This window comes from Polypterus senegalus, chromosome 1, assembly GCF_016835505.1.
Source record: "Polypterus senegalus isolate Bchr_013 chromosome 1, ASM1683550v1, whole genome shotgun sequence".
Taxonomy (NCBI): domain Eukaryota; kingdom Metazoa; phylum Chordata; class Cladistia; order Polypteriformes; family Polypteridae; genus Polypterus; species Polypterus senegalus.
In genome coordinates this window covers 169,183,913-169,208,025 of record NC_053154.1, presented here as the reverse complement: position 1 = coordinate 169,208,025, position 24,113 = coordinate 169,183,913, and the positions used below count along the sequence as shown (strand labels likewise).

General features: G+C 36.8%; 1 protein-coding gene across 2 annotated transcripts in view; it reads right to left on the bottom strand.

Moving 5' to 3' along the window:
* The window catches only part of sap130a (Sin3A-associated protein a), a 78,042-nt gene that overhangs the window by 14,051 nt on the left and 39,878 nt on the right, over window positions 1-24,113 (bottom strand). For both annotated transcript variants that reach the window (XM_039762710.1, XM_039762718.1), the window contains exons 4-14: window positions 17,685-17,852; window positions 17,272-17,410; window positions 15,112-15,233; window positions 14,871-14,998; window positions 13,379-13,526; window positions 12,577-12,658; window positions 10,228-10,332; window positions 7,278-7,407; window positions 6,078-6,178; window positions 5,287-5,577; window positions 4,490-4,664 (exon numbers count right to left, since the gene is read on the bottom strand). In XM_039762710.1, coding sequence (XP_039618644.1) covers window positions 4,490-4,664; window positions 5,287-5,577; window positions 6,078-6,178; window positions 7,278-7,407; window positions 10,228-10,332; window positions 12,577-12,658; window positions 13,379-13,526; window positions 14,871-14,998; window positions 15,112-15,233; window positions 17,272-17,410; window positions 17,685-17,852 — 1,589 coding nt within the window. The remainder of the gene's footprint in view (window positions 1-4,489; window positions 4,665-5,286; window positions 5,578-6,077; window positions 6,179-7,277; window positions 7,408-10,227; window positions 10,333-12,576; window positions 12,659-13,378; window positions 13,527-14,870; window positions 14,999-15,111; window positions 15,234-17,271; window positions 17,411-17,684; window positions 17,853-24,113) is intronic.

The window sequence follows — 24,113 nt, the reverse complement described above, 5'->3', positions numbered from 1 at the left end:
GGAAAGGCACACACGTGTCTATGTAAGATCCCACAGTTGACAGTTCATGTCAGAGCACAAACCAAGCATGAAGTCAAAGGAATTGTCTGTAGACCTCCGAGACAGGATTATCTCGAGGCACAAATCTGGAGAAGGTTACAGAAAAAATTCTGCTGCTTTGAAGGTCCCAATGAGCACAGTGGCCTCCATTATCCGTAAGTGGAAGAAGTTCGAAACCACAAGGACTCTTCCTAGAGCTGGCCGGCCATCTAAACTAAGCGATCAGGGGAAAAGGGCCTTAGTCAGGGAGGTGACCAAGAACCCGATGGTCACTCTGTCAGAGCTCCTCTGTGGAGAGAGGAGAACCTTCCAGAAGGACAACCATCTCTGCAGCAATCCACCAGTCAGGCCTGTATGGTAGAGTGGCCAGACGGAAGTCACTCCTTAGTAAAAGGCACATGGCAGCCCGCCTGGAGTTTGCCAAAAGGCACCTAAAGGACTCTCAGACCATGAGAAACAAAATTCTCTGGTCTGATGAGACAAAGATTGAACTCTTTGGTGTGAATGCCAGGCACCGCTCATCACCAGGCCAATACCATCCCTACAGTGAAACATGGTGGTGGCAGCATCATGCTGTGGGCATGTTTTTCAGTGGCAGGAACTGGGAGACTAGTCAGGATAAAGGGAAAGATGACTGCAGCAATATACAGTGACATCTTGGATGAAAACCTGCTCCAGAGCACTCTTGACCTCAGACTGGGGCGACAGTTCAACTTTCAGCAGGACAACGACCCTAAGCACACAGCCAAGATATCAAAGGAGTGGCTTCAGGACAACTCTGTGAATGTCCTTGAGTGGCCCAGCCAGAGCCCAGACTTGAATCCGATTGAACATCTCTGGAGAGATCTTAAAATGGCTGTGCACCGACGCTTCCCATCCAACCTGATGGAGCGAGAGGTGCTGCAAAGAGGAATGGGCGAAATTGGCCAAGGATAGGTGTGCCAAGCTTGTGGCATCATATTCAAAAAGACTTGAGGCTGTAATTGCTGCCAAAGGTGCATCAACAAAGTATTGAGCAAAGGCTGTGAATACTTATGTACATGTGATTTGTCAATTTTTTAATTTTTAATAAATTTGCAAAAACCTCAAGTAAACTTTTTTCACGTTGTCATTATGGGGTGTTGTGTGTAGAATTCTGAGGAAAAAAATTAATTTAATCCATTTTGGAATAAGCCTGTAACATAAAATGTGGAAAAAGTGATGCGCTGTGAATAATTTCCGGATGCAGTGTGTGTGTGTGTGTATATATATAGTTCAGATAGTTACATTACAGAAAAAAAAATAAATAATATGACAGCTTATAATTATGAGAAGCATTTTATTTTCTTTTATACCATATGAATATTTTTTTTTTTTTCCTTTCAAATTTTACTAGTATGGACATTATTAGTAAGAACATTTTTTTCATTTTAGTATTTTTATGATCACTGCAAATTAGCCTACAGAATTTAATCTTCTTAATACAAAATGAACAGTTAACACAAGCAGTCCATAGTTTAATTATAGAAACACAATTTAGATAAACAAAAAAAAACAACTGAATCGGCCAATCAAGTAACATGAAATCATTAATTGGTATATGCCTTAAAACCCTGACTGGACCATCCCTAATTTTTTTTATTTAAAAAGTTATTTACAAACACAGCAAATCATTAGGCCAAGGGCTTCTCTAAATTTAATGCTAACCCATAAAGTCCATGTGTACAGTGGACCAGACATTAATGGTTCATGGATCAATCACCATTTAATAGGAAACTTTGTCCTGCATCAAGCACCAACAAAGGTATTTAAAACAAAATTTAAACAATAGAATTACCAGAGCCTATGAAAAACTCGTAAATCCGCCCCACCTTAAATCGCTTCTTAAAACCGTTCTCACCTCTCCGCCAGCGTCTTTTGTTAATCTAAATGTGCTGATAAAAGAAAAGCTGCAAGTAGCCGGCTATTCCATCCCCCACCGTCTTAGAACGTGCACAGACTTCTCCCAGCTCATGCCTTGATTGATTAACTGGGAGTGAAGTGGAGTTTTAGAGTGGAAATAATAGATTGTTATTTGGAATACACGCATTTCACGTGTGTTCCGTTTCTACAGTAATCCGTGTAAACACATTTTAAAAACAGAAACGTTTTTCATATTGTAGTAGTGAATGACAAGATGTAGGCATAAACTATATAATGTATGAAGCCTGAAGTCCAAATATCAAAGAAACACTTTCACAAAAGGTACAAATATGACATAACAAGTATGCTTTTATTCAAAAATATGACTGCAGAAAAAAAAGCCGCCTTGGGATGCCACATTGACACATACTTAATACAACTGCCATGGTAGCATAATGGTATCAGCTGCTGACTAGTAATCAAAAGGTCACGAGTTCGATCCTGCACGACTCAGTTTTGAGAAGTAAACTGCTCTTATTCTTAGTATTTTAGAATAAAAACATACATTTGATTTCAGTGTGTAACACCCAGTGCAATTTATGATACTTGAAAAGGTTAGTTTTTTTTTAGTTTTTTTTTTTTTTATTCACTTTTCATTCTCTCAGTCGTGTTCAGGATCCTTCCCTACCCCACCCTCCCGATCCGACACTGCTGTTTTCACATAAAGACGCGCTATAGCTCTGCAGCGTACGTGTGACTGTATTCTCATACCAATGCTTGCGAATCGGAAGTGCCTGCGTGCACTTTTCGTGGCATTACTTGTCTATTTTTTGAGCATGCCCGTGTTGCTCAAACACAGGAACATATGTTGGTGTACAAGTACTTTATAACAAAACAAGTGCACTTTTATTCTAGACTATAAATGAAGAAAAAATAAAGCAAGTTACAGTAGGTGGTTGATACGACAGCTTGCGTGGTGCAATGCTAAGAACTGCCGATTTCCAATCTGTGCTATATAAAATCATCACATTCAAATATTAACAATTCCCACACACCCTTCCTACATTTACGACATGTGTACTTGTTGCAGTGTACACATCTCTCTGTGCTATTGTTCCTATTACACTGAATGAGCACCTGACACTGTACTTTCTTCCCTATATAAATAACATTCGAGCTATAGCACGTCTCCAAATAAATCACATTTGAGTTACAGGGCGTCTTTATGTGAAAACAGCAGTGTCAGATCGGGGGATCGTGAACGCGACAGAGAATGGAACTGAATTTTAAAAAAAAAAAAAAGCTAACCTTTACAATTATCATGCATTTACACTGGCTCTTACAAGCTGTATGTTTTTATTCTAAAATAGTACAGTACATGCAATATTATTTGAAAACGGACAGCGTCAGATCGGGCGCTTATTCAAACCCGATCTGACGCGGTTAGTTTTCAAATAATATTGCATTAGTGCAATGATGTTTTTACATATATTGTCTCTTTCATTCATCTTGCGGTTTGTAATCAGTGACCGTGTGTTTTTATCCCTGATCTTGCCAGTTCGCACATGTTGCTGTATGGTGGCATTTCTTTTGTACTCCAGGAAATGCAGAGAACAGAATAGTACAGAGCAGTAAGTTCAACGCTATATGCAATCAGACAGGCAGAGAAGGCACTAGATATATAAATAAACAGGGAAGGCACGGTATAATAGAGATATAAAAAAAAACAGCTAAGGGGATAGATATATAGACAGATAAGAAGGAAAGGCACTATATGATAGGCAGACGGGGAAGCTGCTATATAATAATAAAATTACTGTTATTACTATATAGATAGACAGGGAGTTCAGGCAGGCAGAACGGTGAAGGTTAAAAATAAATACATTTTCTCCTCAGTAGGGAATCGAACTCGGATTTCTTGAAGTACACCAAGTCTGCTGCGCTGTAAGTGTCGAAATGTGACCCGTACGCTACGGAAGTGGTTGTAAAAGTCTTGAACCTTTTATGAAAGTGTTTATTTGATCTTTGGCCTTCAGGCTTCACACATTTTATAGTTTATGCCTACATTTTGTAAGATTCATTACTAAAATATGAAAAAGTTTCTGTTTTAACATTGTGTTTACACAGATTACTGTAGAAACGGAACACACATGAAATGTGTGTGTTCCAAATAACAATCTATTATTTCCACTCTAAAACTCCACTTCACTCCCAGATAATCGAGGCATGAGCTGGGAGAAGTTCGTGCACGGTGGGGGGATGGAATAGCCGGCTTCTTGCAGTTTGGTTTTATCGGCACATTTACAGGACAAAGGAGGCTGGCGGAAAGGTAAGAACTGTTTTAAGAAGCGATTTAAGGTGGGACGGATCTACGAGTTTTTTCGTAGACTCTGGTAATTATAGTGTTAAGAAAACAGATAATTTTCAGACTAAAACCTATTTTAATTCAAAGTGACATCATTTATCTTGAGAGATAATTATTTTGGCAAGATTAAACTCCATGAAAAAAAAAAAAAGATATCCACAGAAGCAAATGGTGTTTGGCTTTTTACCCAGATGTTATACTTACCCTTCACTGGTTGGTTTCTTACGGAGAATGCTGGGCCGTGGAGATGACACAAGCGTTGGGGTGTTGGCACCAATATTCTGGGGAGGAGTCTGTACTACTGTGGTGGCAGCTGGCGTGGGGCTGAACGTGTTGCTGATGGGATTGGCCACTAATGTCGGACAATCAGTCAGAACCACTATGACAAAAAAAAAATTTTTTTTTTGTTTTCTCTCCTTAAAAAAAAAATTGTAATCGCTTGACACAGGGAAATGCATATATTTGATTTACTTAACACAAAAACAAGGCTAAACAAAACATGTCTACCAGGTGGGCTTTGATCATTGTGTACAGCTAAATATAAACCTTTTTCAACAGACCCAGCAAAAGCCTCTTTGACTTCCAATATTGACTCATGGTATAACTTTAGATGATGTTATTTCATTTACCTGCCTCTGCATTAATGCAACAAATTGACTAACTGCTGGCAAACCTCAATCTAGCAAGGTTGCTCAAAATGTTTATCTAGAGATTCTCATTAATTTTCAGACTGAAAAAGCAACTTTGAAAGCATATGAGGCTGTAAAAAAAAATCAATTAGAATTTTTTAATCTGGCCATTACTCTTGTGTCACAGGATTTTAGATATAGCAACTCTCCAGTGGAGATAAGGAAAAACAACTTCATCCTTAGCAATCAAATGACAAAGAGTTTGACTTAACAGGAGTTACATCATATGAATGCTAAAATAAAAAAAACATTACTCAAATTCACTAGAGACACATTTTAATGTGCCTCTTATTCTACATTAGACTGAATTACCAGATGTTTTAGACTCATTCTGCTGCTGTGAGCCAAGGGAAGCTGGCTGGATACCCGGTGTTCCCATTGGTGCAGCTGGGTGTAATCCCTGGGTCCCAAGGGGAGTGGGCTGCATGCCAGGTGTGTTCATCTGGGCTGGCTGGATTCCTTGTGTTCCAACTGGAGCTGTCTGAAGTCCGATACGGTGAGATGCTTCAACTGTCATAAGCTGCATGGGGCTGAGATGAACAGTAGAAGCTACACCAACACCAGGCTGTGCAGATATTGCTGAACTGGGAGCCTGAGCAGAAACTGGAAATAAATTAAAATGCTACATTAAAATACAATGATTCAAAATAGAAAGCAAAGAAGTGGCTACTTGAGTATGCCATCTATTATATTTCAATTTAAGCAAGATCAATAAATTAGAAAAAAAAATTCATTTTAAGTATTTATGCAGTCAATAAAATTAGACTAGCAGGACAAAAGTGTTGATTAAATACGTAGGCAAAATTGAAAAATTTTCCTTCCAATAATTTCAGATACTACTACCCTAAATGCACCTGGCACAAGTATGTGATTTATCTTTTCTTTTGATTATCTTTGGTAAATACCACATCCTAGAAAACTATTTTGGGTATAATTAGAGAAAAAGCTATTGATGCTCACTGAAAGTTTCACATCTTAAGAGAAGCACATGAGCTAAACACTGGGTAACAATAAAAGAGGTCTTTTGGAGGTTTAGAGCTGAAGCCCAGTGATGCCAGTCCTAATGTTTAGGTTACATCCAATTTCATTGAGAACATTCTTACCTGGATACTGGCGCATGGTAGAAACAGAGCTGGTGACTGATGTGTATGCATATGGTGGATATGTAGGCAAGTAGTGCAAGAACTGCACTGGCACAGACTGCCTAAAAAGAGAAACGGAACAAAAATAAAATAAAAATCATAAACACACACACAGAAGGGTCAGTATTAAGGATGTAACAAGATGGCACTGAGACTCACCTCAAAACACAAGAAAGAAAAAGAAAGGACTATACAACTTTCGCAAAAAAAAAAAACACTTCCACTGCAAAATGAACACAAGTAACAACAACTACATAAATATAAACTGTGATGACTTGCATTCTTTCCCACTCAAAACTCTATACACCAAATTCTATATACTAAAAGGGTTTGTCATGATTCTAAAATATTAAGTGAAGAAATGTTAAAAGTATTAGGAATGACGGCTAAAATAAACAAAAGTGGTAGGGACTCCAATGCCTGTATTAAAGGCAGACATGATGCAGTTTTCAAGATTATTAGCTGGTTACATTACATATACTTATTTAGCTGTTGTAAGGTCATTTCAGTTATTCGTTACTCTGTGTGTGGGGTGGGCAAATAGGGAACAGTACTGCAAATTTTTTAAATCTCAATACATGACTGATATACGGAGGACAAGTTCCAAGTTGTTTTTTTTCCTCTCTTTTTATTGGTATATGCCTAATAAAATACACACACGCACACTACTGGCTGCTGCAAAGATTTCTGTACCAAAGGCCCTGTACATGATTACATCAAACACTTAAAATAATTTGGCTTTTCATAAAAATCTAGGGAAGAATAGACTTTTAAATATGCATATTGCAGACAAAGCTTGGCCTTATTGTTTCATGCACTAATTAATTACCATCGTAGAATTTGATGTTGTGTTTATTAAATTGGATTACATAGGACAGAAAATGAATGGATGGATTTTTATCAGTAATAATTAAAATATTTATTTGCAATAAAAATCTATTTTTATTTTGATAAAGTGCAATTTTGTTGTTTTATTAATGCATTATTTTCTCTTCAGCATGCTTGTGATTTTTTAACCTTAAAATAATCTGGACTAACCAGTAAAGTAAAATATTTGATAAGTAAAATAAATAAATAAATAAAAAAAAAAAAAAAAAAGAACCAACCCTGCTTCTGCCAACAATTCAAACGTACATACACACTGTAAGGAGTGCAACTTACCTATTATCACTTCTGGCTTCCATAGGAACAGGATTTGGGGAAGACCGATGACCAGAAATGGAAATTAGGTTGCTTCTTTCTCCTGGATAATCCGGTTGTATTCTGGAGGACGGCTGTGGGACCACTTTTGCTGAAGATGAAGGACAATGATAAAGACAATGATACATTTTATACAATTTAGAAATGATGAAAAATGTATTTGTATTTCTTGGCACTTCTTACAAAGAATTACAAATCTACAATCTCTTATCCACATTTCCATCTTTAAAATCTCCAGAATCAATTAAGTTTTTTATGGCCATAAATTAGACAGTGAAAATGCTTAATGTGTTCCTGTAACATCTATGTACATGATCATGATCTAAATTGAATACAGCAAAATGCTGCACCGCGTGTCATTTCACTATCTGAAACAAGTGTTAGTATTTTAAAAATTCCCTCATCTTAGCTTTTAAATGGAAAATTTAACAAATTTACAAAAATATACCAGATTGAAGACATATGCAAATGTTTGCCTAAAATTCATTTTTAGGATATAATCTTTGCACAAGTTCAATTTTAAAAGAGTGACTTTTTAAAATACATGCAATGTTTTGTTGAGTGTTTTATTAAACCAAAAAGTGCATGATCAATCCACAATGGTGTAAATGGAAACAATTTAGATGGAGAACTGAAGACTCCTTTGTCATTTGCATCTTATTGCTAATATGGAGCCATTACAAACAGTGAATTCAGCTCTTTTAAGACTGAAATAAGCAACCTTATTGATGGGGAATCTTAATAAGTGAGACCACTAAAAATTCTTGGGAGAAACAACTCACTGTCTCAATGCTTCCAACATTCATAAATCGGAAACAAAGGTAAAAAAAGAGCTTGCATTGCAATAAAAGAAAGCCTTCCTGCTTTTAATACAAAGCCATGGGAAAAGATGAAGGATTTGGATCCTTTTATATACAATACTAGACGGTATTTTTATTTGACAATGCCCATACCTAATATCAAATCTGCATGCAGTATTTTTCTCAAACTGCAACACTGCCTGTGAAGTATGGACATTTCCTTATACAAAGCCACAGGAAACCCCTTTATCATGGATATCATGAATGGATACGACTGCCGGAATGACACCCCTAATCTACCACTACCCAGCATGTTTCACTAGCTGAGAAACATACTGACTTGTCTATCTCTAGTATTTGTCATGTTACTATGAACTTCAAAAGTAATGAAGCAAGGTAAACGGCATCCTTCACTAACCAAAATCCATACAGGCAGTGATAAGAGCACAAGATACAAACCTGGAACACTGCTCCTGTAAGGCACAAGAGTTAACCACTGCACCATTGTGCTGCCCAGAACAAATATATACAACCTATATACTTGTAAAAGAAATAACATTTTATAAAAACTATACATTTAAATGATTTAATTAAAATTTACAACAGGAACAGCACACACAATAAAGCACTTAAATTCAAACAATTTTCAATTTGCTGTCATAATGCTATAATCTACTATCCATCCATCCATTTTCTAACCCGCTGAATCCGAATACAGGGTCACGGGGGTCTGCTGGAGCCAATCCCAGCCAACACAGGGCACAAGGCAGGAACCAATCCAGGGCAGGGTGCCAACCCACCGCAGGACACACACAAACACACCCACACACCAAGCACACACTAGGGCCAATTTAGAATCGCCAATCCACCTAACCTGCATGTCTTTGGATTGTGGGAGGAAACCCACGCAGACACGGGGAGAACATGCAAACTCCACGCAGGGAAGACCCGGGAAGCGAACCCAGGTCTCCTAACTGCGAGGCAGCAGCGCTACCACTGCGCCACCGTGCCGCCCTATAATCTACTATGTAGCAGAAAAAAAAAAAAAAAACAAACACACTTTTACTCCTGACCTTATTGCCCAAGATCACCATTGCAAGAATGCAAATGTTTTAAAATGATATGGCAAACAGGTGCCAAACATGTGAATACAACAGCATGTGTGGTTGCACATGAATTTACACAGAATGTATCTTATTGCCCGTATTACATAATAACCAATCCAACACTGGCATTCTATTCTGTAATGCTGATGTTGTGATGTTAACTGGCAGACCTATGTTTCTGGCTTAAGTATAGTGCTCAGCATGATTACAGTCATTTCCCAATGCCACCATGTCCAGAATGGTAACATATGTAAAACATATGGGAGTGGCAAACAAATCAAACTTAACTGGTGATTGACATAGTAGAAGGCAACTTGACAACTAATTGGCAATATAAAAATAAAACATAAAACTGTGATTATTTTGCTTTCGTAACTTGGTTTGAGTCTTTTATTTTGAACAAATAGTAGACAAGTCAATATACTATTTCAATTATGTTTATAGTGTCACTTTATACAGATCATCGTCACTAAGTACGATATGATATTTTAAGATTAATACAATCTGTTTTTCCCCTCCAACTAGGCTGGTTACATCTCCTACAGAAAATGTATCTTGCCTTTGGAAAAAGAATAAATGTGAAGCACTAAACAGAGATAACAATTGTGCGCGCCACAATCTCTACAGTTTCATTCAACTTTTGTTCCGTGCATACTATCAGCCTGTTCATCATAAGCTTAGTTTGTTCTGGAAAGTGCAAAAGTGGACTTGTGGGCTCTACCATTTCTGGCACTCCATCAGGTAAAAGTGCTAAGTGCAAAGAGGAAGCCAAGCAGCAGTCACAGATGAGAAAATTTCTTCTCTCCGTTACATAACTGTTGACTAGCTTCTCAATAGCTTAAAACACCAGTGTATTGATGTAATACAGACCAAAGTTAGACCATCAAAGGAAACTTTTATTAAAGCCTGTTTTAATTTGCAAGTATGAATTCAGGAACTGAAATATCCAAGTCAAAAAAAGGATAAAGGATTTATTCATTTGGAAAAGCACTGCTTTTTACTTACCCACTGGAATAGCAGAGGTTGTAACTGAAGTAGCGTGTGAAGAATGAGATGGCATCGTCATTGTAACGATAGTGCTGGTGGTGGCTTGCGTGTGCACAACAGAGCCTGCAACAGAGTGAAGTTAAAAGCAAGGTGACTACAGTTCACTGAGCAGAACATGGAGGACCTGCATTAAGAAACCTTTGATGAGAGTAGATCATTCAACCCAGCATAACCACTGTTTCCTATTAAGAGTTCCAAAAAGCTCCAAATTGAAATCTGAATGTCACTAAAGCACTACTGCATTTCCTCCATCCTACTTGGTAACTTTGTGTATCTACTGATCTTCAAGTAAAAGATACTAATCATTTATGCAAAACTGATTCCTAACCCAGTTTTAAATGTGTCCAACATCCTTACTGAATAAATATTTTAATGTGACATCTTAGATTGACATTACTTGCCCTTTTATAAATTGAAATTTAGTCACATCACATTTTAATTTATGTTTGCCCCTAAATTGATAGGTCCTCCTATCTTTCTTCACAGCTCTCCTAGACATACTCTGGAAGCACTTTTCTAGATAATGTTAAGCACAGTAACATCTTTTATTTTAGCTTCACAAGTGTATTACTCAGTTTAAGCAACCTACAGTATCTTGAATTCTCAATCCAATTCTCAATTCTCTTGAAGTCTCAATCCAGACTCTTCCCCTATGCAGTGCCTAGCTGGTGGAATAAGTTACCCACCTCCATCCGTACTGCTGACTCCCTTAGTGTATTTAAGAAGCAATTGAAAACTCATCAGCTCTGCAAATATCTAATTGATTGGGGGTACTTTGCTCTGTGATATTTTAAATTGTTAATTTGTTGTTAGACCAGGTTTAATTGTTTTATTGATTACAATCCACGATTGCATATTTGTTAGTTACATCTTTGTCACTTGTGACAATCAACCTTATGTTACCTGTCCTACTACACTTGCTGAAGAAAAATGCCTTAGCCTAATGTTACTCGACTATGTTTACTTCTTTTGTACATCGCTTTGGATGAAAGCATCCACCATGCAAATAAATGTAAATGTAAATTGCACTGCAAAGGTTGCTGTATAACCCCAAGTCTCATTAGAGATTATAATCACATGTCTATCTACTACAGTACACCGTTTGTCATGAATGGTACATTTAATCCAAGGCCACTACCATATCATTTCTGGTTCTAAGTTTAAAACTTTAGATTTATTAACATTAATCATTAGATGTCATATTTCTGCATATCTGTAAATTGTGTTCTAGTTTGATGTTATTGATCTGATGAAGTAGTATGCCATTGCAAAGTTCTGTTTTTTGAAAATAAAATTAAAAAGCTACTTTCAAAAATCTGAAACTGCCCAAGCTAAGGTTCAAATATGTTTTCCTTAGAAGCTGTGCTGTGCAACACATCCTACTAGAAAGCTGCCATCTACTGAATACATTACAGCCTTGGCATAAGAAATAAACGATGTAAAACGTTTTAAATGATAATGATACATTTGTTTAACAGAAAGATGCACATTATCTTTAGTTTAAATAACTGTGCTAGTAAGGAGGTGTGTTAATTAAGTATAGCAAAGTTAACTATTGTGGGTATATAAAGAGCTGGGGTGTTTATTTCATTTACCCTTACATATTGTTGGGAAACAAAAAACAAAAGACATGTACTTCAACCCACAAGTACATTTGCCCTTTACTCTCGGGTGACAGGCTAATACCAGTTGACAATACTTTACATAAAACAATTTTTCCACTATCAGAAGTATAATATTATATATTAGGAGGTGCAGAACTTATAACCAATGCCTTTGTGGTTATAGCATTTAGTTACTTGATTTCCCAGGTTAGCCATGGGGTATCTATCCTTTGCTTTTGATATGTAGAGGTCCAAATATGCCTTCTACTTTGTATTTATTAGATGGTTATGGACAATTTAACATCTAACTGGCCCAGCACAATTTTCCAGGCAGGTCATGCTGTTTATATATTAAATAAATAAATAAATAAAAAAACACACACACACACACACACACCCCAAAAGGCAAATGTAAAGACATATATTACTTGCAAAGGAAGATGTCTCTGTCACTCAGCCTACCCAAGTAACTACCCAAGTCTAGCACAGCCTCATTAGTCCACGGCTTTTTAATGTTTACTTTTTAAGGAAAGAAGGAACAAGTGACAGATGCCCTGGGTCAGCAATACCAATGTCCATATCCAACCTAATAATTAAATCTATACAGATAGAGAGGTAAGATACAGATATGAGCTATTAAAAGACAACCAAATAGGTGGATATTATTATAAAGGCAATACAAGGACATGTAAATTTCCAGTACCTGCTGTTGTGGGAGATGGGACACTGTTGGTGGCTAAAATTGGGGCAACTGTAGCAGAGACCAGAGCACTATAGGGAGACTTCTGTTGAGGAATGATACAAATATGACGAAGTTAGTATGATACTATTGAAATGACAATGCAACTGCTATAAAAAAAGCTGTAAGTCTTTAAAATAATCCACAAAATGTTGTGATTACTATGTTGTTTTCTCAGAACCGGACATTTCCATTTTTGCTCATGTTAAAAACTGAAATGACATTAAAAGCAAATGCGACATTTTATTAACCCAGTCAATGTTACTATACAACTACCATAAAGTGCATGTAATACTTTGCTAAATTTTGTACTTTAGAACTTTTTGGAATATTATCAACCAATTTAATTTGGGGCCAACAGTGCAGTCAACCAACCACTTACTGTATAAGCAAATTTAAATGCAAATTCACTATTTACAAACCTTGCTTATTTACAGACTCATGAAAACTAGGACATTGAAGCCCTTTCCCTAGAAGAGTATTCAACAAAGGTTGCATGAATGATTTCTAAATCATTCTTGCAGCATAGAACTTATTTTTTTATGCCGCAATTACAAATGCTTAAGGCCACCTTCAAAAACAACAACAGAGTCCATTTCTGATTCATAAACAGTCTTGCATTTCCACTCCGTTGCAATATAAATAACTAAACTGAAGAATTATACAATTCTTAAGAAAACTGAATACCTCACATACCTCCACTTTGGCCAACATAACAAAGCTAGATGTTGCCAATTACATAGCATGGCAGAAAGATTTTTTTTACCTGTGGCATTGTGGGGAGCTGTGCTTTCTGGGTGCCAATAGCTGAATGTGTAGGCAGGGTAATACGAGTGGCTGCATCCCGGGGTTGTGGCTGCCTTTGCTGAATGCTGATAGGTGCTGGAGGAGGATGGATGGTGAGTGCAGAGCGCCTGGAAAGTAAAATTTATATTTGGCTAAAAGCTGTGTATCCTTACCCTACCTGGGTAGAAATGAGGATAGCAAGCCTGTTTAACAAAATAAACACACATTCCTGGCCCCACTCTGTTGTTCAGTGCTACTGAAACCATGTAAAAGAAAAACTTCAATGATGTGGACATTGGTTGGTGGGGCGATGGGGGGGGGGGATAATGAGCGGGACAAAAACACATGACCAGCACCACTTGCCTCTTGCGATTTTAATCAGCAAATTTCAGACCACACAATGTTTTATAGTAAAAGTTAAACACAAATAAAACTCTCAACAATAAACAGGTTAAATCATTACATTACTGTTAACTACAAGCCAAAGCACTATACATAATGATAGTTTGAGTGGCAGAATTCACTCCTACAAATGAAAGAAACAGATATTTTAACACATTACTTTTAAATCAATATTAAATCCTACTTTTGGCTCTTTACAAGATAAGTATAAGCTTTGAAAATTTGTGATTAGTACACAAGGGCCTGCAAAAGTGTATGGAATCAAGCACTCTAGTCTGTGGAGTGGATAACGTACACACTAAACACATTACTTTCAAGTATTTTTGAAAGTCCAAGAAGAACTAGAGATTAAATAAGAGGAAATAAAGCAACTCAATTATTACATTTAATGCAGAAAACTAAAGCACAATTTCATTGCTTGCTTAACCAAAATGTATTCACAGGGTTGTACGGAATCATAGTGCAGCCTTAATATATTGAGTGATGGAAATCAACATTGGTAGGGACATCAGAATAAGGACACACTTGCACATAGTCTCCTAGGTGCCATTTAATCTCTATTAACCTAACCTGTGCATTTATTGAGCCAGTATAAGAATCCAAGAATCTGGAGGCACAAGCATGTAGCGCTCACCAATGACTTAACCATCAACTTTTCTTAAAAAGCATGTCCAAGACAGACAGTAGTAATGTTGCCATCTTGGAAAACTGCAAATTCAGTTTTCTTCAAATATTAGTTCAAGCATTCCTTTAAACATAACCTATCCTAACAATTATCAGTAAATTCCTGGCATAAACTGAATGTGCGATTATGGCTGTAGACCAAACACAGAAAAATGCTATTCATAAATAATGAGTAGTGCTCCACCTGGAGGTTTTAACCATAATAAGGAAAATGCAAGTATAAATCTGAGAATTTCATTCTCTTTCCTAGGAGGGTTTCTACTTACTTGATTGTGCACTGCCAAACACAGTGCAGTAAAATAATGAATTTAATACGTATATTTTGGCATACACTGAATATTAAAACATCTAACAAATCTGAACACAATAAAAGGCACATTCCTTACCCATGCACTGCATCCACAGCATGAGCTGCTGCTGCTGTGGTTATGACTGGTGACTGGGCTCTTGTCGCCGATACTGTGGCTACAACAGCAGGTGGAACAACAGTAGATGTTGTTACTGTTGGACGAGACTAGAACAAAAATGTAGGCACAGTGAATTAAGACACAAGCAAAAACAAGGTATCCAGAAATGTACATGTTTATATATTTCTTTTAAAATAAACTGGTAAGACTATGGTGTTACCTGAATAGGTTGATGGATAATGTGCTGCACTGCTCCTTGACCTGTACCAGGACTGGGTCCAGAAGCTGGTCGCAAAACTGTGGTCATTTTTGTGCTGGACATCACAGCCGCTGCAGCAGCTCCTTAAAATATAATTATTGATTTCTCAGCCAAATGTAGCACAATTGTTTTTCTGTTACCACTTTCAGGAAGCAGGTTAATAAAATATCAAAGATGTCATTGTATCGTAACAAATGTTTATCGAACATATTTTAACAGATGCCTACCTCTGTGTCCGAGTTTCTTTCTGAATTCTAGACCTATGAATATATTCCAATAATACCGAACACATTTTGTGCAATTCTGCATACATAACATAAAAATAGCTAATTTCATATTTTGAAGGTATTTACATACATAATTATGGATTTTCAAGTAATTCAACAAAACAGTATCAAGTTTTTTAATGTGAACTTTCCCTACTTACAAATAAAAGTTAACAGTGTATACTTTGACTTGTAGACAGCAGTACCAAAATCACACAACACTGGAGCATTGTAGGGATATCTCGGTATTTAATCAAAACAGGTACAGCATTGTACATAATATGGTACTTGCACAATGTCCAAACCACACCACATCCTATTTCACAGAACAAATCATAGATATTAAGCTGTGTATGCCTGTATTTATATTTTGGTATTTGGTACACTGTACAAGTATTTGGTACACTTACAAGAGAGAATCAAAAAGTAAAGGCAACTTACCATTTATTACTAGGAACTGTGAGTAAATAAACATAACAGTTATATCACTTCTCCACATAGTCTCCCTACAGGTCGATGCACTTCTTGTATCATTCCACTAACTTCTTCATTCCATAGAAAAAGCATCTTTTCAACTGCTCCCAAATCTGGGTCGGCACTGCTTCCTTAACCTCATCATACAAGGTTAACCTGCAACTGTGTACAGCCTCTTTAAGTGGCTGTAATTTTGGGGGGTTGTGGAAGATGTTCATACTGCCACTTTTGAATTGCCTCCACCCTTGCAGCCGCTGCATGGCAATGTACATTGTCACAGAATAGCAAGACTGATTTCGACACCTTCCTGTCCTTTTCCTGCAAATTTCAGGCTTCAGTTTCTCAATAAGCACAGCTCAGTACGTTGCACTGGTCACTGATTCTCCATGCTTCTCAAAATGTACCAGAATAGCACTCTTCATGTGCCAAAAGGTGGTCATCATGATCTTATTTACTTAATAAGATGGGGCCATCACTATAATCCAGGAAACAATACCCATGTCTCATTTCCTGTGACAATCCACTTGAAAACACTCTTGGTCATAATGTTTCAAGAACTGGGTCGCAACCACCCCATGCTATTGCTTGTGCAGATCAGTAGGCTGTTTGGGTACCCAACTTGTACAAACTTTATGGTGCTCAAGTCATCACAGACTATGGCATGTGCAGATTCATAGCTGATAACCAAATGTGCAACAGCAGCAGGTATTTTTCTTGTTGATATGGGACTGTGTGCACAATGTTGATGGTGGACCAGACAGGGCTTCATTAGGTGCACTTGTTCTTTAATTTTAAACCTTTCTACCCATTCATTAACTTTTTGTTGAGTCATGCCGTTTTCACTTCCATACTGACCCAACATCCTTCAGTGAATTTCAGCACATTTCACGCCATCTGCCCAAAGAAATCTCACCGCATTGTGTTGTTCAACAATGGTGTGATCCTGTGACAGAGCGTCCATGTTCATTTGACCTTGGGTTCGGCTAGGCTAATGGCAGAATGCAGTGCATGTCTGAACTACCCCATAAGCCATTGTGCATGTGCTGTATTGCATCAGCTTCTATCCATTGCAGTTACTACAAAATATTAAAATTGCCTTTACGTTTTGACTTACCCTTGTATATATTTGCTACATTGTTGGAGTTATTGAAAAATCTTGAAATTGTTCTACTGAATTGTGTAAAAATCTATAATTCCATATTTATTTCTCTCTATTTTTTTAAATAAAAAAGGCTGGAACTACAAACCTGCAGCTTGGAATACAAGACTACAGAATACAAACTGGAACCCTACAAATACAGTATGTCCAAAGCATTTTCCTCATTGGATCTGTAACAGTACCTTTTGCTTCAACACTTTTAACAGCAAAATAAAATTTTACCTCTTGGTAAATGTGAGGTAAAGGTGTGAGGTGATGATGGAGAGGGTGCAATGTGTAAGGGTGCTGTAGGGGTGCTGTTTCGAATGATGGACATCTGCAAGTTGGCTGCCATCAAGTGCTGCAAGTTACTTGGGTGCCCCTGAGGAAATATAAAAAATAAATAAATTTACTTCCTATTTATACAACATATTATTCTCCGAGTTATCCATATCTAGTAACAGACAGTGAAGTGTTACAACAGAGGTATACAATGTATTCAACAAACTCTCAATAACTGTCTGCCTGGGAAGTTGGCAAGGGAATCTGGCAGTTTCATATTTAGAAACTCTCTCATCTATTTAAAAACAAAATAAAAAAAAATCACGAATAAAACAGCAAGGAATATAGCCAATGCACTACAACATTAACTTCACCTGTTGCCCACTAATAGCTGCTACAGGAATCGCAGAAGCTTGAGGTATGCTGCTTTCCATGCTGACAGCAACATGACTTGGCACTTTTGGTGGTACAGCCAGATGTCCTTGACTTGAAGTTGGTGCTGGAGCAATGGGTCGACTGGGTATGGTAGACTTCAAGGTTGGCTGAAACATACAGGCAAAAGCTCTTTATTTCTAAAGCACATTACAAAATTGTACTCTTATACAAGACATTGTATAAATGTTTCATTTGACATAGTATTGAAACCTATGGAAAGCAAACATTTAAAGGAACAATGAATGCATGGAGTTTACCAGAACAGCAAAGATAAACATTCAATATGCACAGCTAATTTTTCCATCTTTATTTAGTATTCAAAGTGGGTGCCATCATCAAATGATCAAAAACACAAATTACAATATTAAAATAATATACTGTACTATTATATCATTATTAAGTATCTATAGATGCAGATAACAACACATTTATAGCTGAATTCATGTAAGCAACTATAAGCAACGTCAGTAGGGACTGGTTCATAATCATTATGTTGTTGAGATAGATCTGAAGAGGAGTTTATCTGATGAAAAGTATAATGGACTAGCTACCTGCTCAAGAAATAGGATTCTGATGTCCAGATTTTCTCCTATGTTATTTCAGGGGAGTTAATTAGAAATGGTAAGTGAATTCTACATGTACCATTGACAAATGTTTCACAAAAATAGTGCCCTGGCTTGACATTTTTTTCTTCCGTTTCCATGATTTTACTGAGGGTTAATCCCCTTTGTACAAATTGTTTCTCTACAATAAACAGTATATCGTAATAAGTATTATTTAATTGTGATACAGCAACCTTGTGCAGCACTATACCATTCTGACACATGCTAGTGGTTTTGCCTTACTTACTGACTGATAAAAATGGTTACATATTAGGAAAATTTCAAATCTGTGTTTGTATGGGGGACTTAAAAATCTACAGCAACCTAAATCTATTCATGAAGTATACTGTAGATAGCTGCCTTTGTACCACATGTCTGAGCAGGGCATAAGAAGTTCAAAAGGTGAAACAATGCATCTGAAACAGACATGTTGTGTTGGTACATGTTCAGATTAGCCTCAATAATAAATTAACTGCTTTTACTTAGAAAGCTTTCATAACATTTAAGTAATCTACCATCTCCTTGATAAATTATTTTTAACACAGTAATTTTAAAAATAAAAGTTACATTCCATCATCCTAAAAAAAGCTGCTTTCATGAGAGCAGTGCTATACTTAAAAAATATTAAGACCACAATATCAGATAGTACTTCCGAGTAAAAATACTCAAGACTATTCCAGAATAGTAGGAACAGAGAATGCTGGCATTCTATCTATTCTGCAATAGACTTGGGGAAAAAAAGAGAAAAAAAAAACCTGAAAATAAAATGTATTAAAATTTTTCCTTTATCTCTCCCCTTCTACTTCAAAAATCACACTGGACCGGAAATGTTAAAAGAAAACGTCATTTATTTCATTCGTATTCTAATGAAAACTATGTCAGTGACAGTAGACATGTATTCCACATATTCATTTCTTCTTTTTGTATTTGTTATACAGGAAACTATCATTTCAACACTAGTACATGTTTAGGTAAGAATGACACAACCTATTTAGGTTGTATTACTCTTCAAACTTAATCATAATTAAGAAAATAAATAGTAATAACTAGTACCATATTATTATACAGTAGGTTTCAAAAGAATCAGGTATTAATACATGTCTGAAACAAAGAATGCCTCATTCAATGTTTTTTCAAGAAAGAAATAAACAGGTGGTGGTGAAGTGCTCGGGCAGAGATAGCAACTCAGAAAAAGCAAAAGGTGCTTTAAATGGTTGAAAAAAAAAAAAACAGGACAATCAATAAAACACAACCCAAGTATAAACATATTTTTAAATGATTATTTGGATTTATTTCCAGAAAAATGTTCATCAACAGCTACACTGATCAGCCACCACATTAAAGCCACCTTCCTAATATTGTGTAGATCCTCCTTGTGCCACTAAAACAGCTTTAACCCATTGAGGAAGTGATTCCACAAGACATCTGAAGCTGCCCTGTGGTATCACCCAGTTTCCAACCCTGCTCAAATATGCATCTATACTAATAAAAGGCAAAGCCCTCACTCACTCACTCACTCACTCACTCATCACTAATTCTCCAACTTCCCGTGTAGGTAGAAGGCTGAAATTTGGCGGGCTCATTCCTTACAGCTTACTTACAAAAGTTGGACAGGTTTCATTTCGAAATTCTACGCCTAATGGTCATAACTGGAAGGTATTTTTCTCCATTAACTGTAATGGAGTAGAGCTGCAAAGACGTAGGGGGGAGTTTCATGTGACATCATCACGCCTCCCACGTAATCACGTGAACTGACTGTCAACGCAGTACGTAGAAAACCAGGAAGACCTACAAAAAGCGCTTAAGAAAACATGCATTATATAATTGAGAAGGCAGCGAAACAATAAGAAGCGAGCGAGTGGCATATACTACCATATTCATGAGTGCTGCTACCTCGGAAAGAAAGGAAGGTGTAAACCTAAACTTTAAATTAAGTTCATAGACAGGCTACCGCTGGCGTTTCACATGCCCACAGGTAATGCGGGATACAAGTTTAATGAGAGGCGCGAGGATATAAACGAGAGTTTTGATCACTTTGTAACTAAGTTAAAATTGTAGGTGAAGGGTGTGCTTATGCAAATTCGAGAGACTGTGTTTGTGGGGGATTGACAGTTAAGGCGGGTGGGGGAGTCACGTCATCATCTCCCCTCCCATTTACCTCAAGTTAATACACACGCTGTCTCTAGAGTTTCAACACACTGAATCCTCCAGGCACTACTTACAAAAGGTCACATTGACAAGCGTGTTACGCTATTTTTAAAATCTTTCCTTTTCTTAGCACAAGCACAGCTGAGAAGCTTCGATGCATGTGCTCCATAACGTTGAAAAATAATGCATTTAATCACACTTTGCATTACAAGCAAAGGGAGCTTTTGTCAATGCATGATTTCCTGGTACACGATTACATTGATCAGCGCATCCCGATTCATTTTACCCTCGCACCACCTTAGTTTGAGAAGAAGTATGAAAAATATGAGGTTAACACAGAAAAACAGATCACCAATTCAAGCTTTATGAATAATCGATTAAGCCATCAATAATTGTTTTGGTAAAGCCATCCTCCTTCCATTTTATAATTTTTCCGCCACTAGCCATGATTAAATGAACGGTAAAAAGTAAAGAAGCAGGTGACTTATTTAGGCAGGAATATATATGATAGCAACACTCATGACAATGTCAATCATGTTACGTTATTATTAAAATGTTTCCTTTTCTTTTTCATTACTTCTTTAACACACTACTTCTCCGCTGCGTAGCGGGTATTTTGCTATATATATAATATATGAATTACCTCCAAAGAGCTGAGACTTTTGATATCATGAACGTGTGTACAAAGGGGTCTCCTGCCCAGCAAAAGTCGAGCAGCCAGCGCGTGCATAGCTGTGCCGCCTTTGAGACGCTGACTGCGCTTCTGCCTTAAGTCAAAGTGAGCACTTTTAATTTTTTCATCCGCCCCTGAGCTATAGCCCAGACAAGTGCAAACACGGGACCCCTTTTCTACACCACGGCAAAATAATATTAAGGCGATTCACACTTTCTTTTGCACGTATACGATTATCAGGTCCTCAGCTCGGATTATGAACACACGCATACGAGTGGAGGACTCACAGTGCCATCACAGCCGATTAATGGCGGGACGTCTCACCAGTCTACACAAGACCCACCGCGACTGTCGCCAAAAGGCGATCATAACGTCAGCGAACACATCTCTCTATACTATATAAAAGAAAAAGGCAACTTTCCTTTCTTTACACCTTTTTCCTTTTATCCCAAACCAAAGCCTTTCTCTCTTAACACGCAGAGGACACAAAATAATTTTCTTTAATTGCGGTAAGGCACATTACCAGAGGCACAAATTTGAACGTTCACATAGAAAATGTAATTTCTATACCAGCCGTCGTGTAGCGCCTTTCAAAAGGGATCTACTACCGAGAGATGATCCATATACATTTTAGCTGCTGTTAGTTACTTACCTGTTTTGTTACACAGTCTTTAAAATGTAGTTTACCCAACCACTCCAGTAGTGCTCAATGTACCTGTACTTCTTAAAACGTTAATGTTTTACTGTTTAATAACTTATAGACTATATTTCATTATTTTTCCCTTGCACTCAGTGACCAAAGCTATACACACACATATAGACACATACAAACATACACACAAGTATATGTATATATATGTATGTATATATACACACACACCTATCTAGATTATATATATATATATATATATATATATATATATATATATATATATATATATATATATATATATATATATATATATATATATATATATATATATATATATATGTATATATATATATATATATATATATATATATATATATGTGTGTGTGTGTGTGTGTGTGTGTGTGTATATATATATATGACAGCAGCAATCCAAGCTGTGAGAAAACAGTAAAAAGGAGGCATGTCAGACGTCGTGGTACATTTTCTGATGCAGCTACCGAAAACAACTTTGTGACGCTGCCACCAAATACACAAAACAATTACTTTGACAATCATGTTACATTATTTTTAAAATGTTTCCTTTTCTTTTCATAACTTCTTTAACACATGACATGCTCGAAGCTGGTATTTTACTATATATATATATATATATATATATATATATCACAGCAACACTCATAACAGTGACAAAACAATTACATTGACAATCATGTTACGTTATTTTCAAAATGTTTCCTTTTCTTTCTCTTTCCTTCATTAAAACACTACTTCTCCGCTGCGAAGCGCGGGTATTTTGCTAGTATGTAATAAAACTTAAAAATTAATTAATTAATTAATTAATTAAATTAATTTTAAAAAAAAATTTAGGAAAAAAGACATAAAACAGAAGATGAGCAAGCAGAGATGGACATGCAAGTGTCTTCAAAGTAAATGTCTTTCAAGTCCTCTGTTAGCAATTCATTCTGAGAGAGTAGAGGCGAGTTTTTTTTTTGGAGTTTCACACTTGGAGCAGATCTGTAACCCTACAACTGCAAACCTACTACCAATAAGAACCACCACTGCTTAAAGATGAACATCACCCTGTGTGCTAAACTTTCCAATAAGGAACATTTTCTGCATATTTTTTGTCCAATACAAGAGTACAGGGAAAAAAATTGTGTAGTACAGCTTTTCATCTACATGGAGAAAAGAATAATATCAAGCAATAAACAAGAAAGGTTTCTTTTTGTCATAAATACACTGGAAGTAACTTAAGTTCAAGTGACATCACTCAGTTTCATTCTGTTTAATTTAGAATATGCAGAAGAATTTTACATGTTGCGTTTACATGACCTTTGCTATACAGGATGTCTATGTATCTATCTTGATTTTTAGTGAGCATTTGATAAGGTCCCACATGCGAGGTGGGGCATCAAACTAAATGAAGTGGAAGTTCACGGTGTAGTGTGTACATGGGTGCAGAAATTGACTAAAACACAGGAAGCAGAGGGTTAAGGTAAAAGGAACCTTATCAGAACTGGGTGATGTTGAGGGTGGTGTACCTCGGGGGTCTGTGCTGGAACCACTGCTATTTTTAATATAATAAATGATGTGGACAGGTATTTAAACAACAAGATAAAATTAACAGATTATGCCAAAATATGTGGATTAGCAGAGAATCTAGAATCAATTAATTTATTACTTGGACAGCATAAAGATTTGGGCAGACTTGTGGCCGATGAAATTTAATGAAAGCAAATGTAAAGGATTACATGCAGGATAGTACACACTTTACGAGAAGGATTTAGGCATGATAGTGGACTCCCCACTATTAATTGCCAGTGTTCAGAAGCCATTAACAAGGCTAATAGAATCTTAAGTAATACAATACAACGTGTACAGTACAAATCAAGGGAGGTTACACCTAAGCTTTGTAATACACTAATACACTCCGTAATAAGGACGGTTGGGTGCACGTAGAAAGTGTAACAATAGGATTGTTAAGCCTTATGATAATGTTCCCGCACGGATGGTTTATAGAGAGACGCACCGGGAAAAGTATAGAATAGGGAACCCCGTGTGACTGTTCTGCTGTTCTCCTTCGACAGCACCTCTCTAAACTTGCATCACTGGTTCCGCACACAATTCAGTCACGTATAAGGGAACTTTTAATCTCCCCGAAATTGCAAGTGCCTGCTAACACTCTTAGACCTGTGACATAGTCATCTATATATTTTCTCCCTTTGCCTGATTTCTTGAAAAAAATCTGTACCTCTCTACAGTTTAGTTTATTTTCAGGTTGTAATGTTCATCA